The sequence below is a fragment of the Salmo salar genome, chromosome 04 (genome assembly GCF_965601325.2).
Source record: "Salmo salar chromosome 04, fSalSal1, whole genome shotgun sequence".
NCBI classification, from domain to species: Eukaryota; Metazoa; Chordata; class Actinopteri; order Salmoniformes; family Salmonidae; genus Salmo; species Salmo salar.
The window spans coordinates 78,672,432-78,688,493 of record NC_138294.1 but is presented as its reverse complement, the minus strand read 5'-3'; the positions used below and the strand labels follow the sequence as shown (position 1 = coordinate 78,688,493).

The window sequence follows — 16,062 nt, the reverse complement described above, 5'->3', positions numbered from 1 at the left end:
GAAAATTCCAGAAAATTATATCATGGCTTTAGAAGCTTCTGATAGGCTAATTGACATCATTTGAGTCAATTGGAGGTGTACCCGTGGATGTATTTCAAGGCCTACCTTTAAACTCAGTGCCTCTTTGCTTGACATCATGGGAAAATCAAAAGAAATCAGCCAAGACCTCAGAAAAAAAATTGTAGACCTCCACAAGTCTGGTTCATCCTTGGGAGCAATTTCCAAACGCCTGAAGGTACCACGTTCATCTGTACAAACAATGTTACGCAAGTATAAACACCATGGGACCACGCAGCGTCATACCGCTCAGGAAGGAGACGCATTCTGTTTCCTAGAGATGAATGTACTTTGGCGCGAAAAGTGCAAATCAATCCCAGAACAACAGCAGAGGACCTTGTGAAGATGCTGGAGGAAACAGGTACAAAAGTATTTATATCCACAGTAAAACGAGTCCTATATCGTCATAACCTGAAAGGCCGCTCAGCAAGAAAGAAGCCACTGCTCCAAGACCGCCATAAAAAAGCCAGACTACGGTTTGCAACTGCACATGGGGACAAAGATCGTACTTTTTGGAGAAATGTCCTCTGGTCTGATGAAACAAAAATAGAATTGTTTGGCCATAATGACCATCATTATGTTTGGAGGAAAAAGGGGGAGGCTTGCAAGCCGAAGAACACCATCCCAACCATGAAGCACGGGGGTGGCAGCATCATGTTGTGGGGGTGCTTTGCTGCAGGAGGGACTGGTGCACTTCACAAAATAGAAGGCATCATGAGGAAGGGGAAATTATGTGGATATATTGAAGCAACATCTCAAGACATCAGTCAGGAAGTTGAAGCTTGGTCGCAAATGGGTCTTCCATATGGACAATGACCCCAAGCATACTTCCAAAGTTGTGGTAAAATGGCTTAAGGACAACAAAGTCAAGGTATTGGAGTGGCCATCACAAAGCCCTGACCTCAAACCTATAGAACTGAAAAAGCATGTGCGAGCAAGGAGGCCTACAAACCTGACTCATTTACACCAGCTCTGTCAGGAGGAATGGGCCAAAATTCACCCAACTTATTGAGGGAAGCTTGTGGAAGGCTACCTGACACGTTTGACCCAAGTTAAACAATTTAAAGGCAATGCTACCAAATACTAATTGAGTGTATGTACATTTCTGACCCACTGGGAATGTGATGAAAGAAATAAAAGCTGAAATAAATCATTCTCTCTAGTATTATTCTGACATTTCACATTCTTAAAATAAAGTGGTGATCCTAACTGACCTAAGACAGGGAATTTTTACTAGGATTAAAGGTCAGGAATTGTGAAACTGAGTTTAAATGTTTTTGGCTAAGGTGTATGTAAAACTTCCGACTTCAACTGTATGTAACATTGCTATGCATTTTCAATTGCTGTTGGTGAATGCAATTATTGGCAATCTAGGATTTTTTTTTTGTATTGCAGAAAGTTTACACATGTTTCTGTGTTGCAGAGATTTATACAGTACCTGGCTTCAAGGAATACGCTTTTTAACCTCAGTAACTTTTTGGACAAAAGTGGCCTACAAGGTGAGTGAAGTCAGCTCTGCAGCATTCTGCCTTTTATCACAGGTTCGGTATCGTCTTCACTGGAGCATTTGAGCTCATACAGTATCTTAAGGTCTATTCTCTCAGGTCAATCAACAGGGCTGCGTTCAGCAGGGAACAATGTCACTGAACATTCAGATAGGCATGCTTCTTCTAGAAAATGCATTTTAAATAGAATAAGGAATCACGTCAGCTCTATTCTAGAACTGCAACATTCCGTAACTTTTGCCTACTAAACGTGTGTGTGCGCATGACAACCGGCAATATTGAGACTAGCAAGACTGAGAGGAGTGGAGAAATGTTCTTTTAGACGGTCCTGCCCTTTTCCCCTCCGCTCTATTCCCAATGGAATGGTTAAGGCATCATGGCAGACTCTCCGCTCACATCAAGCACAGCAGAATGTAATTACTCAAGGTAAATATGTCCCATGGGGCGGCAGGTACCCTAGTGGTTAGAGCATTGGACCAATAACCGACAGGTTGCTGGATCGAATCCCCGAGCTGACAAGGTAAAAATCTGTCATTCTGTCCCTGAACAAGGCAGATAACCCACTGTTCCCCAGTAGGCCGACATTGTAAATAAGAATTTGTTCTTAACTGACTTGCCTAGTTAAATAAAGGTTAACAAGATGCCTGGCAGCCCAGACCAGTGGGAGTAATATGGTAGAGTAAGTGTCCCTAATCATAATAACCCACATTCCTTTTGTCAGATTGTGTTACTGATAAATGAAGGTAATTGGGAGCTGACAGTTTGTTTAAGGATGGTGACTTGGTTGGGGAGTATAGCACTCATGACAAATCTACAAGATGGTGAGCTGTCAAAGACAGCCTGTTTGGCCTTTACTTTAGAAGAAAATATGGGACAGACATAAAAACATGCAGTTGCCCATTCTTTTTTGCTACAATAGCTGTGCCCCCACAGGATGACAATGCCCCCATCCACAGGGTACGAGTGGTCACTGAATGGTTTGAGCATGAAAACGATGTAAACCATATGACATGGCCGTCTCAGTCACCAGATCTCAACCCAAATGAACATTGATGGGAGATTCTGGAGTGGCGCATGAGACAGCGTTTTCCACCAACAAAACACCAAAGGATGGAATTTCTCGTGGAGAATGGTGTTGCATCCCTCCAGTAGAGTTCGACACTTGTAGGAACTATACCAAGGTGCATTGAAGCTGTTCTGGCGGCTCGTGGTGGCCCAATGTCCTATTAAGGCACTTTGTTAGTTTTTATTTTATTTTGTCAGTTACCCGTATATCCACCAATGAACTCTGAAGTCGTCTTCATTTCCAAAATCAATTGGAAGAATTTGCCTCTGCTTATTGTATCACTTAGTTCCCCAAATAAACAGTTAAGAGGCTAGTTGTTTGAAAAGGTGATTATGTGGCAGTTCTACAGTGAGATGTGTATCACCATCAAGATGCACCTGATGCTAAAACATTTATTCCCCTATTGTCTTTTTCAGGCTATGACATGTCGACGTTCATAAGGAGGTATAGTCGCTACTTGAACGAGAAGGCTGTATCGTATCGACAGGTCGCTTTTGACTTCACCAAAGTAAAACGAGGGTAAGGACTTTAATTCTCTGTTCAAATGTTTTCTTATAGCATCTGCCTCAGATGTACCTAGTCTCTCCTATATTGTATACACAATGTACAGTCGACTCCTTGGAAGTGTGTTTTGGATATATTTTGGGGTATATTGCTTACTCTTGCATGAAGTACATATGGTGTAGGGGTTGATTTGGGATTGGGCATCTGAGTACGTGTAGTGTCGTTCACTAAGCCTAATTCAAATTCATTATTTTAGGTTGCATGCTTCATGACATTGATGACAGTCCAACATCAATAGTATTGGGCCCCTAATGATTGGAATATTATCTTTCCCCAAGGGCGGATGGCGTTATGAGAACCATGAACACAGAGAAGTTACTGAAGACCCTACCCATTATCCAAAACCAGATGGATGCACTACTTGATTTCAATGTAAGTTCCTTGTAACTTGTTGTACTGCTATGGCCTGAATAAACGCTCCAGCTCTCGAATGTAACAGTATTGCAAAAAAACTGTCGGCGAATGAGTAGCTCTGTCGTGTGGTTGGGAGTTACCTCTGAGTCAGACCAATGAGAATGCTTGATGGGTCATCTGTCAATTCAATTGGTCTGCTTTGGATCCCCCCTCCATCTCCAGGTCAACGCCAATGAGCTCACCAACGGAGTGATAAACGCGGCCTTCATGCTTCTGTTCAAAGATGCCATTCGACTGTTTGCGGCCTACAACGAAGGCATTATTAACCTGTTGGGTAAGTACTTCTGCCTTCTGGCTCTCAAGAGGCACTGGCCTGCCAAACCCAAGTCATTATTGCCATATCATCGTAACCATGGAGCAGCGCTGATGCAGAGACACCTTTGCACCCTGTCGTTCTGGGTTGATACTGTATCTCTGGCCTCAAATTTTTTTACACAACTCACTATCAGCCTGCTCCATGCTATCAGGTTGACTTAACGAGGGCCAATAAACGACCGTGTTCTACTACTGCTCTGCTTTGTTTTAGTGAACTGGGTTTGCAAGGTGACATAAGGTCTGTAGGTTGGTTGAATTGCCTTTTGAAATTCAGACATTCTATTCGATGTCTGAAACACTTTGGGGAAGAAATCTAGTTTCCAATTAATTCTAAATGAGTTTCCTGAAGGGACTATGTTAAAATGAAATTGCGCCCAATGCTAGTGGAGAGACTGGTCTTGCACACAGTCTATTCGACTACTCTGCATATCTGTTTGCGCATGTAGTTCAGTGCGCGTGTAGTTCAGTGCGCGTGTGGTTCAGTGCGCGTGTGGTTCAGTGCGCGTGTGGTTCAGTGCGCGTGTGGTTCAGTGCGCGTGTGGTTCAGTGCACATGTAGTTCAGTGCACATGTAGTTCAGTGCACAAGTTGGAAATGAATATAATGTCAATAATGTTGGAAATAGAAATTCCAGAACACTAACATTCTATTTCTCCACAAAGTTGGACATTAGACTGGAGTTAGAGAATTGCACTTGGTTCCTAGACTATGATAAATTGCTGGTCATTACATACATGTCAAGGCTGTATTCTCTGCTATGAGGATGGATGCCTCTCTCACTCAGGTGAGAGCCTTGTTCCTTTTGGGGGACTGAGCAGGCCTGTGGGGGGTGGAGGAGCAAATTGGATATGAGCAAACATCAGTGGAACGTTTACCAGCAAGTGAGACATGTTTAGGATTCATGGACCCCTCTGGAGAGTTTGTATACTTCCTGCAGACATCTACATTTTAAGGGACGATTTTCTGATTGGAGAAAAGTGTAATATTAGAATTATACTATGGAATATTCAACACCTCCCCCATTAATTTGCAAAAGCAGTTTGATTAATTTGATATAGTTTGATAGTTTATCCTTATTTGATGACATTTAAGTTCCAGTGCTTCATCATCATGTTACTCTTTTCACGTCACAGAGAAGTACTTTGACATGAAGAAAACTCAATGCAAAGAGGGCCTTGACATCTACAAGAAATTCCTCACTAGAATGACAAGAATCTCTGAATTCCTTAAAGTAGCGGCGGTAAGATCCAACCTTGCTAACTTCTGTGTGATCAAATTTTTTACTCATCCATTCACTTTTACCTCCATGTTATCTTGACCCTCCTCCCTCCTTCCTTGCAGCAAGTAGGGATTGATCGAGGGGACATCCCAGACCTCTCCCAGGTAAGACCTGATGCTATCTATCGCTTTCGTATCTCTGTGGCCCGAAAGTACAGCGGGTCTCAGATGGAGCCCTGCTGAACCCCTCAGCTTGACTTTATTTCAACGCTCCTCAGTGTGCTGGCTGCCGGCCTCTCTCACCACCCTGCCACCTCCTGCAGTTTCAGACCTTCCAAATGGTTACCTCTGCACAGCCTTAGCTATCATACATTGCTTTCTTGGGCGCACACTGCATGTGGCCCCCTACTAAAGGAAACGCCAGACTCAGGCCCTGCCCAAATATTTTCAAAATGCTTCTTTCCTTCAAGTAATCAAATCACAGATCTGATGTGGTTGGATTGATGAAAGCAGTAGGTTGATAACCTTGCCCTCATCTTTCCAATCACTTCTAGATCTGTGATCGAGGAAGGAAGGGTACACTTTATTTGCATTCGAACAGGGACTCCCTCTCACCTGACCTTGCACGGCATACAGCACATAAAGGTGTTAACATCGACCTTTGTCAAGGCATATACCGAGTAGGCTAGACCCGAGATGAAAGGAATAAAAGGAAAAATATACTTCCACTTTGTATACATTGAAAATTTACATGTGGCAAAATGTAAATGAAAATGGCAAATTATTAACACTGTATGCTATTATACTGTTCCATGTCACCTTTCAAGAAGGGCCACATGTTGTATGGGGTTAGCTACATCTCTCGCTTGCGTATCCAGTCTTAGAATAAAATGGTATTATGTTTTTACTTTTCTTATCACCATGGTCAGATGGTGCTTTAGCAAGACAAACAGTATTTTGCAAGGGCATTCATTTTGTGATTTTGTATTTTATTAGGACTGTTTTGGATTTGAAATAATGCCTTTAGCTAGTACCTTTCTCCCGAAACTTTATCATCGCTGAACTTTATCATCGCTGATCTTTATCATCGCTGATCTTTATCATCGCTGATCTTTATCATCGCTGATCTTTATCATCGCTGATCTTTATCATCGCTGATCTTTATCATCGCTGATCTTTATCATCGCTGATCTTTATCATCGCTGATCTTTATCATCGCTGATCTTTATCATCGCTGATCTTTATCATCGCTGATCTTTATCATCACTGATCTTTATCATCACTGATCTTTATCATCGCTGATCTTTATCATCACTGATAATTGCCACCTTTATATTCTGTATTTTTCCTTAACGTTCCATCTTCAGATTACAGTTTGTGTAAGTATCTGTATCCCACTCTTTTTAAGTGTTTGTAAGGGTAGTTTGTTTTCTTTGTGTGCATTGTGAAATAACTAGGCATGCTTACTGTTTGTGTTTCCGTCTGCTGTTACACCTTTGTGATTGCATTTTTCCCCCCAACCTTTGAACTCACTATTTGTTTCCATTTTAATAGGCTCCCAGTAGCCTCTTGGATGCCTTAGAGCAGCATTTGGCTTCTTTAGAAGGGAAGAAGGTGAAAGATTCCACCGCAGCCAGCAGGTACTGTTATTTTCCCTTCCATTTACTCACTGCCTATTCAATACAGTCCAGTCAGACAAAGCCTGTTTTGCTCAGGTACCAAATTTAGCAAGTGGGTGTGAGCTGGAGCTGAAGTGTTTGTTGGTGGGCAGCAATCTCAACAATATGCTTTTGTACTGCGGTCCAAAGTATGCTTTTCCTTTCTGTGTGTTTTGCCAGTTGTTTCCGAGAAAATATTGACGAATGCTCCGGGAGCCACAGTTGCAGTGTTTTTACCCTCAATTTATGAAAGTCCTATATTCTTAATAAAGACCTACTTGTCTGTGGCTAATGCCAGGCGCATTTGATTTAGTTTCCTTTTTGTGTCTTTCAATGTACTATACTAATATGCACTGACCATCAGTGCTCATTCAGGTTTTCTGTTTAGTGGGAAAGGCGTTATAAACTATCCCTGTCAAGCAGAATCCTTTCTATTTTATTCCAACCTCCCACTACTATTGTAGCCCGTATCTATCAAAGTGCAGTTGTAAAAATATGTGCCACTTTCTTTCACTGAGCTTGTAGAACAACACAGCACTTTTGACAATGGTCAGTAAACAGTTTACCATAGCCCCCCACTATCTGACCCCTGTCTCTCTCTCTCTTCCTATGTCTCTGTCCATCCAGGGCTAGCACTCTCTCCAACGCTGTCTCTTCTCTGGCCAACACGGGCATATCTTTCACCAAAGTGGACGAGAGGGAAAAGCAGGCAGCTCTGGAGGAAGAGCAGGCTCGCCTAAAAGCGCTGAAGGTACATTTTCCTTCCAGTGTGCTCCTCTCTCTATCTCTGACTGTCTGGTCTCTCTCGCTCTCCCCCTTCAACTATCCTCTCGGCTTATTGCCCTACTGGGTTTAATCTGTGCTGACTGGTCAGCAGCATCTGTAGAACATTCACTGATAATGAACAAAAATTAAACGATTTTCTGCCTTTGGGGGGGAAAGGCAATGTCGAGGGAGTTTCTTTATTTTGTTTTGGAGTGGATAAGCTGCCGTTAACTTGGTCTAACATTTTATTGCGCGGTATTCACACTACAGCGATCAAGTCTTCAATGAGGTTTTTGGTCTCGTTTTAATCTAAATTAATGCTGTGGTAACCAACCAAGCATCAAGCCCGAGGTCATCCAAAGAAGGGATCTTTTTTTAGCTAATAAGTTGCTCTCCTGAGGTCATCAGGCCACGGAGTCCCCACCACCTTGGTTAAAAATTAAGTCAAAATACATGCTCTAAGAAAATGTTAGCTGGCCAGTGTACTGTAGGTAGGCCCGGGTGCTTGTTTTTGTTGACTTTTGCCCGTTCCACCTAGGAGCAGCGTCTGAAGGAACTCCAGAACGGTCATTCTTCCTATGCCACCACGGATGCCTCTCCTGTGTCCACTGACGGACGGACCATCAACACAGCACCGGCCATCGACCTTTTCTCCACACCCAGCTCCACAAACGAGTTAGAGCACCCATTATCTCCTAGTCCTTACCCTTATCACTCCCCCACTGACTTCACCAAAATGCTAGCTTACATGTATAGTGCCCAGGCACTGATCATAGCTCCTTGTTGAGTTTATGGTTGTGCCCTATATAGTGCACTACCTTGGACCAGAGCCATATGAACCTTGGTGAAAAGTAGTGCACTAAATGGGGAATAGGGTGCCATTTGGGATGCAGCCTATGTTTACATTTGCTTACCCATCCAGTTGTTTCAGATGTTTGAGGGAGTATTAATAATAGCGTAGTGGTTGGTTGTTGAAGCCAGACTAGACAGTCAATGCCATGTATCCATAGAGCCAAAGACTCCATTGTTATTAATCGGCCTGCCCATCTATTCTTACTAAGGCCGATTTCAAGTTTCATAACAATAGGAAATCGCTATTTTTGGACGCCGATTTTTTTATTTTATTATTATATATATATATATATATATATATATATATAAAATACGATATAAAAAAAAATATATATTTTACACCTTTATTTAACTAGGCAAGTCAGTTAAGAACACATTCTTATTTTCAATGACGGCCTAGGAACGGTGGGTTAACTGCCTTGTTCAGGGGCAGAACGACAGATTTTTACCTTGTCAGCTCGGGGATTCAATCTTGCAACCTTACGGTTAACTAGTACAACGCTCTAACCACCTGCTTTACATTGCACTCCACGAGGAGCCTGCCTGTTACGCGAATGCAGTAAGAAGCCAAGGTAAACTTAACTTATAAAAAAACAATCAATCATAATCACTAGTTAACTACACATGGTTGATGATATAACTAGTTTATCTAGCCTGTCCTGCGTTACATATAATGGCTTAGGTACACGTTGCTCCAACGTGTACCTAACCATAAACATCAATGCCTTTCTTAAAATCAATACACAAGTATATATTTTTAAACCTGCATATTTAGTTAATATTGCCTGCTAACATGAATTTCTTTTAACTATGGAAAATGTGTCACTTGCAACAGAGTCAGGGTATCTTGCAACAGAGTCAGGGTATATGCAGCAGTTTGGGCCGCCTGGCTCATTGCGAACTGTGAAGACTATTTCTTCCTAACAAAGACAGCCGACTTCCCCAAACGAGAGATGATTTAACAAAAGCGCATTTGCGAAAAAAGCACAATCGTTGCATGACTGTACCTAACCATAAACATCAATGCCTTTCTTAAAATCAGTACACAGAAGTATATATTTTTTAACCTGCATATTTAGCTAAAAGAAATCCAGGTTAGCAGGCAATATTAACCAGGTGAAATTGTCACTTCTCTTGCATTCATTGCACGCAGAGTCAGGGTATATGCAACAGTTTGGGCCGCCTGGCTCGTTGCGAACTAATTTTCCAGAATTTTACGTAATTATGACATAACATTGAAGGTTGTGCAATGTAACAGGAATATTTAGACTTAGGGATGCCACCCGTTAGATAAAATACGGGACGGTTCCGTATTTCACTGAAAGGAAAAACATTTTTTTCTCTAGATGATAGTTTCCGGATTCGACCATATTAATGACCTAAGGCTCGTATTTCTGTGTGTTATTGTATTATAATTAAGTCTATGATTTGATAGAGCAGTCTGACTGAGCGGTGGTAGGCACCAGCAGGCTCGTAAGCATTCATTCAAACAGCACTTTCGTGCGTTTTGCCAGCAGCTCTTCGCTGTGCTTCAAACATTGCGCTGTTTATGACTTCAAGCCTATCAACTCCCAAGATTAGGCTGGTGTAACCGATGTGAAATGGCTAGCTAGTTAGCGGGTGCGCGCTAATAGCATTTCAAACGTCACTCGCTCTGAGACTTGGAGTAGTTGTTCCCCTTGCTCTGCATGGGTAACGCTGCTTCGAGGGTGGCTGTTGTCGATGTGTTCCTGGTTCGAGCCCAGTTAGGAGCGAGGAGAGGGACGGAAGCTATACTGTTACACTGGCAATACTAAAGTGCCTATAAGAACATCCAATAGTCAAATGTATATGAAATACAAATCGTATAGAGTGAAATATCCTATAATTCCTATAATAACTACAACCTAAAAGTTCTTACCTGGGAATATTGAAGACTCATGTTAAAAGGAACCATCAGCTTTCATATGTTCTCATGTTCTGAGCAAGGAACTTAAACGTTAGCTTTCTTACATGGCACATATTGCACTTTTACTTTCTTCTCCAACACTTTGTTTTTGCATTATTTAAACCAAATTGAACATGTTTCATTATTTATTTGAGGCTAAATTGATTTTATTGATGTATTATATTAAGTTAAAATAAGTGTTCATTCAGTATTGCTGTAATTATCATTATTACAAATAAAAATAAAAAATCGGCCTATTAATCGGTAGCGGCTTTTTTTTTTGGGGTCCTCCAATAATCGGTATCGGCGTTGAAAAATCATAATCGGTCGACCTCTAATTCTTACCCACTCTTCCCTATGCCTTTGCGCACCTAATGAATTTGATGCTAGTGGAACTATTCTGTAGTGCCCCAGCTGCACACATGTCAGTGTACTCGAGCTGGGATGATCAATAGACACCGACCGTACCGATCACATCGCAGGCATTTTGCTGATATCCTTCATTATGATAAGTAGCCTAAAATAGAGATGTGAAGTTTGAAATGAAATAAGTTTGCTAATATGGGTGATTGTTAATGGGATAATAATAAATCAAAAACTGGTGCACATTAATGTTCTAAACTTTCTATTTATCAATATCGTATTAATTCAGGACATTTATCGGGGTATGGATTTTTGTCCATTCAATGTCCTTCTAAAAATAATCTTGTACGTAAATGTGAGCATTACAAAATAAGAAGAATAATGAATAACTCGTAGCGCCAATTTAAAGGTGGATGGCAAGGGTGCATTCCCCTGTTTGAAAGCATGCAGCTCAGGGGTAGCTGCTTACAGAGGGTATTGATTGCATGTGACTTTCAGAGACTCCACTGTTTCTCCCTCTTGGCTGCTTAATCAAGCCTGCCAAGTTTGTCTTCAGTGTGCGTGAAATGTTTCTGACTTATTTTATTTTTTGTAGGTGAAGGGTGGGAGTAAGGAGTAGGTAGAATGTTCCCCCCCTACCCTTTGCTAGGTGAAACTTCTACCTGGAGCGTTATGAAAACCTTTTGAGTAGGCTATGGGAGAGTTGGGGTTTTGCATTTGGGAGACTTTAACTTCCCTTCCTCCTCCCACCTCAAGCACTTCCAAGGCGGCGAGTGACCTTCTGGACTTGCAGCCTGCATTTCAGCAGCAGGCACTGCTACTCTCCACTGGCCTACCAACAGCCAACACATGGGGAGGTGAGAGCTCCCGTCACACCGCGGGTTGCCTGTTTTACATGCCTGATTCTCTCACACACACTCTTTTTCATTCAGATTCCTCTGGGTAAACTGTGATGGGCCTCTCCACAGGTCATAGTGGATACAACCCTTAGCATTCTCAAACAGCTTATTAACTCTTTAAGCTTGCTGGTGGTGGATATACAGTACCTGGTGTATTTGACCTAACTCCTGAAAGCTATTGGTGAATTTGAAATTGGATGTTGAGACCACTAATAAAATCAGGTAAAGTTGATCAACAATCAAATCACAGTTATGTATTCATTAGGATCCCCATTAGCTGCTACACTTCCTGGGATTCAAAAAGGAATATAACAATTCCATGATAACAAAACAACAGCCTACATTATAAATAAAACAATACATCATGCAAGACATAATTACTATATATAAAAAAAACATCAACATAAAATGTACAGCATTAAAATATTAGTGTGTGTCTGAGTATACGCGTGTGTCTTCAGTCTGCGTTGTACCGTGAGGTGTTTTATCGTTTTTTTAAATCTGATTTTACTGCTCGCTTGAGTTACTTGATATGGAAGAGAATTCCATGTAATCATGGCTCTGTATTAATGTGCGTTTCCCAGAGTCTGTTGTGGACTGTGAAGAGACCCCTGGTGGCATGTCTTGTGGGGTATGGATGGATGTTAGTTTGAACAGACAGTTCGGTGATTTCAACATGTCAATACCTCTCACAAAGACATGTAGTGATGCTATCAATCTCTCTACTTTGAGCCAGGAGAGATTGACATGCATGTTATTGATATTAGCTCACTGTTTTCATTTAAGGGCCAGTCGTACTGCTTTGTTCTGGGCCAACTGTAATTTGCCTAAGTCCTTATTTGTGGCACTTGACCATCTGACTGGGCAGTAGTCCAGGTGTGATAAAACTAGAGCCTGTAGGACTTGCTTTGTTCATTGTCATGTCAAGAAAGCGGAGCATTGCTTTATTATGGACAGACCTCCCCCCATATTAGCTACCGTTGCATCAAAATGTTTTGACCATGACAGTTTACAATCCTGGGTTACACCAATCAGTTTAGTCTCCTCAACTTGCTCAATTTCCACATTATTCATTACAAGATTTAGTTTAGGGTTTAGTGAATGATTTGTCCCAAATACAATAGTTTTTATATATTTAGGATGCCATTCTAAAACTGACTGCAGCTCTTTAAGTGTTGCAGTTATCACTTCCTGTGGTAGCTGACCTGACATGTGTAGTGTTGAGTCATCAGTGTACATAGACACACTGTCTTTACTCAAGGCTAACGGTAGGTCATTAGTAAAAATTGAAAAAAGTAAGGGGCCAAGATCTTGAGGTATGCCTAACTCTACCTGGTTTATGTTAGAGTGTTCTTTAATGGAATCGTCTGTGTTCTGTTGGATAGGTAACACTCAATCCATGGTATGTCAGAGGATGTAAAGACATAACACAGGGTTTTTTCAGCAGCAGACTATGATCAATAATGTCAAAAGCTTGCCTGATGACTCAACTGAATTCTTCCACTGAATCATTTGCTTTTAGGGCTCCCGAGTGGCACAGCGGTCTAAGCCACTGCATCTCAGTGCTAGAGGTGTCACTACAGACCCTGGTTCAATTCCAGGCTGTATCACAACTGTCTGTGATTGGGAGTCCCATAGGGCAGCGCACAATTGGCCCAGCGTCGTTAGGGTTTGGCCGGGGTATGCCTTCATTGTAAATAAGAATTTGTTCTTAACTAACTTCCTAGTTACATTCTTTTAAAAATACATACCTCAGTCTGAGACTGCCATCTTTGAAGTTGGTTGTGGTGATGTCAAAATGAGGGGTGTTGTATAAGACAAAGTAATCAGCGATTGGATCATCTCTAACCAATCAGAGTATCAAAGCCAATGACACATTTTCAAAACGTTGCATTACCCACGTGTGTGCTGGCTCTGGCTCAATCCATCAGTTTCTAGGACCAATCAGATGGTCTAGAACATATTTCTATTCTAGAAATCGTATGGGAGGTACTCGGATCGAGACTCATTGCGGAGAAGAAATTAACATCCGTGGGTGTGGCGTAGCGTTTGACTGGAGCAAGGAGTTTTTGTAGCCAGGCAAGTCAAAAGCTGCACTGAAGTCTAACGAAACAGCTCCTGAAATCTTATCAGTTTAGTAGTTTGCCAGACAAACTGTCAGCAACTCTAAAATAACGGTCTGTATCATGACTGTAACCTTATTTATTCATATTATTAAAGTTAGTAACTGACCTTTTCTGATTTACTATGACACCTGTTGTTCATCATTCATGGCATTTGTATTTAAACCTCGTGATGCAGGTGCCAAATTAAGACGCACCTTTATCTTGAGTGCCTTGTAATGTTGTGTGTGCTTTGGAATTCAGGGTCATGTGTCAATGGAAAGTAAATAATGATAAGGTTGAAATTATTAGATAAACCTACTTAACAGTGTTTTCCTTTTCACTTACAAATACACCGTTCGGGTTCTTGTAGTTACTGAATGAATTGGAGTCACAGTATGATTCCACTGTTACTTTTTGTCAGTCCTGCAAAGTTTCAAGTTAATCAACTTGAAGCTAGAATTATATGTTTTTGTATTCTTGTTATTTATAATTGTATACAACTTTTTGTTTTACTTCAATAAAGTATAAAGTATACTTTTCAAAAACATTTTTAAAGCAAATGTGCTGCATTTGTTCCAAATGAATATTTCCAATAAGGACGGTAAAGTGTAGGTTACATGGATTAAGGCTGTCTTGGTTTGTGTCATGTCTAGAAGTGAACATTATCGACTGGTGCACGTTTCTTCTTCTTTTCTACTAGCATTGCCTTTGCTGATAGCTATTTTATTGAGGACAAATGTACTTATTATGACTGAGATGTGGTTTTCCACCTTGCTATCTTCAGATGAATTCACTAATTAAGTCGCTGTTTTTCTGCTAAATGACTTAAATGTCATGTTAAAATTCCGTATGGCCTTTAGTATAACCACTAGATTCATGTGATGAAATAACCTGCTTTACGTAAAATATTGTTTGTTATAGCTTGGCGAAGATTATTGTGACTGTAGATGACAACATAAGGCTGTTTGTTTCCAAGTCTACTTGAATATTTGTTTCCTTGCAATGATACTTGGAGTATTTGTTATACTATCACAGTTGATGAAGAATTCTGTCTGGGGCATAGGGTTCAGCCACACCCTGTTGTGTTTCTGCATGCTTTCCTTTGACTTGACTCGCTGTCCTCTTCTAACTTCTCCCTGTTCTCTCTCTTTCTGTTCTGTCCCCTTTGCCTGTGTAGATCCTTTCACTTATACAGAAGCTGTCGAAGACTCCATTACAAACTTTAACCCTTTCCTTACACATCCTGTTGTTGATGCGGTTCGTCTGCCTGTTGTGTCTTCCGATGGTGTTAGTTCTAGGACACCCACTCATGAAATGTTTGGTGGTAAACAACATTTACATTTTTTTTGTGTAAAGTTTTCTTTGTCTGTTATGGTGTTGTCAGAAATGTCTCCCATTGTCATATTCAGCCTTCATGCACCATTCCATACACATAAAAACCATTAGATGGTGATAGCTCTGACATCAGCCATGTATTCCTATGGAAAACTCCCGACGGTGCATGAAGCCGGAAACTATTTACATTTGAAGCGCACCATATTACTGAATGGCACCAAAAAAATCGCTAAGATCATTGTGAAAGTGCCTGTAACTAGCAAAGGATCATGGTCGATGTAGTCGTTTTCATCCTGCCTGAGCGGGTTAACCTTAATGTCTATGGCATGAGGGCGCGAGCCTCCTCATAGCCTGCCGGCCCGTGATTGGTCTGTTTCGGCACGTGTTCCTGTGTGACAACAAATGTAGTGATCAGAATGGATCACTATTTAAATAAATATCTCCATTTGTAGCGAAATTCAAAATAATTCACTGTGGGGAAAGAACTTAATCATAATAAACAAATTCTATAGCCCAATACGTCCGTCAATTTTTGGGGCTTTCTAGTGCAGACTGCTAGTTTGAAGTCGCCAGCAGAACTCGTGAATTAATGCTCCAGACCAGACACTAGGGTCGTTGCACCATTACGCGTCTTTCTCCTAGCCTTTACAACACAGGTAGGTGTGTGTGTGTGTGCACACATCTCAAAAGTGATACTAAAGCGGCAATCAGCCAATGAAACAATAACGCGAAAGCTTCATCCCCGCCCCTGTTTTGGTAAAAAGCTGAGGGATGTGGCTGGAGAAATTAAACCACTCTCAAATTAATAGACAGAGCTATGAATGCAAGGACTTTACTTTGTTTACAAACATTGGAGTAAATAAAACAAGCTTATATTTTAGATTCTGATGCGGTATGACAGTTGAACTAAGCTCATGAGGTATTTCTAAGGTGTATTCTTCAAGACTCAGTGGGTACATATGAATGAAGGCCAACAATGGATGTAGCACTGCAGATGGCCCCTTGAGTTGATGCAGAGTC

The 16,062-nt window shown here is 41.2% G+C and overlaps 1 protein-coding gene across 13 annotated transcripts in view; it reads left to right on the top strand.

Annotated features, from left to right (window-relative positions):
* The window catches only part of pica (Phosphatidylinositol-binding clathrin assembly protein), a 69,247-nt gene that overhangs the window by 33,069 nt on the left and 20,116 nt on the right, over window positions 1–16,062 (top strand). For 5 of the 13 annotated variants that reach the window (XM_045716233.2, XM_014197887.3, XM_014197890.3 and 2 more), the window contains exons 3-12: window positions 1,481–1,556; window positions 3,045–3,147; window positions 3,471–3,564; window positions 3,769–3,880; window positions 5,054–5,160; window positions 5,262–5,303; window positions 6,693–6,778; window positions 7,424–7,547; window positions 8,100–8,236; window positions 11,460–11,560. In XM_045716233.2, the coding sequence (XP_045572189.1) occupies window positions 1,481–1,556; window positions 3,045–3,147; window positions 3,471–3,564; window positions 3,769–3,880; window positions 5,054–5,160; window positions 5,262–5,303; window positions 6,693–6,778; window positions 7,424–7,547; window positions 8,100–8,236; window positions 11,460–11,560 (982 nt within the window). 13 annotated transcript variants of the gene reach the window in all.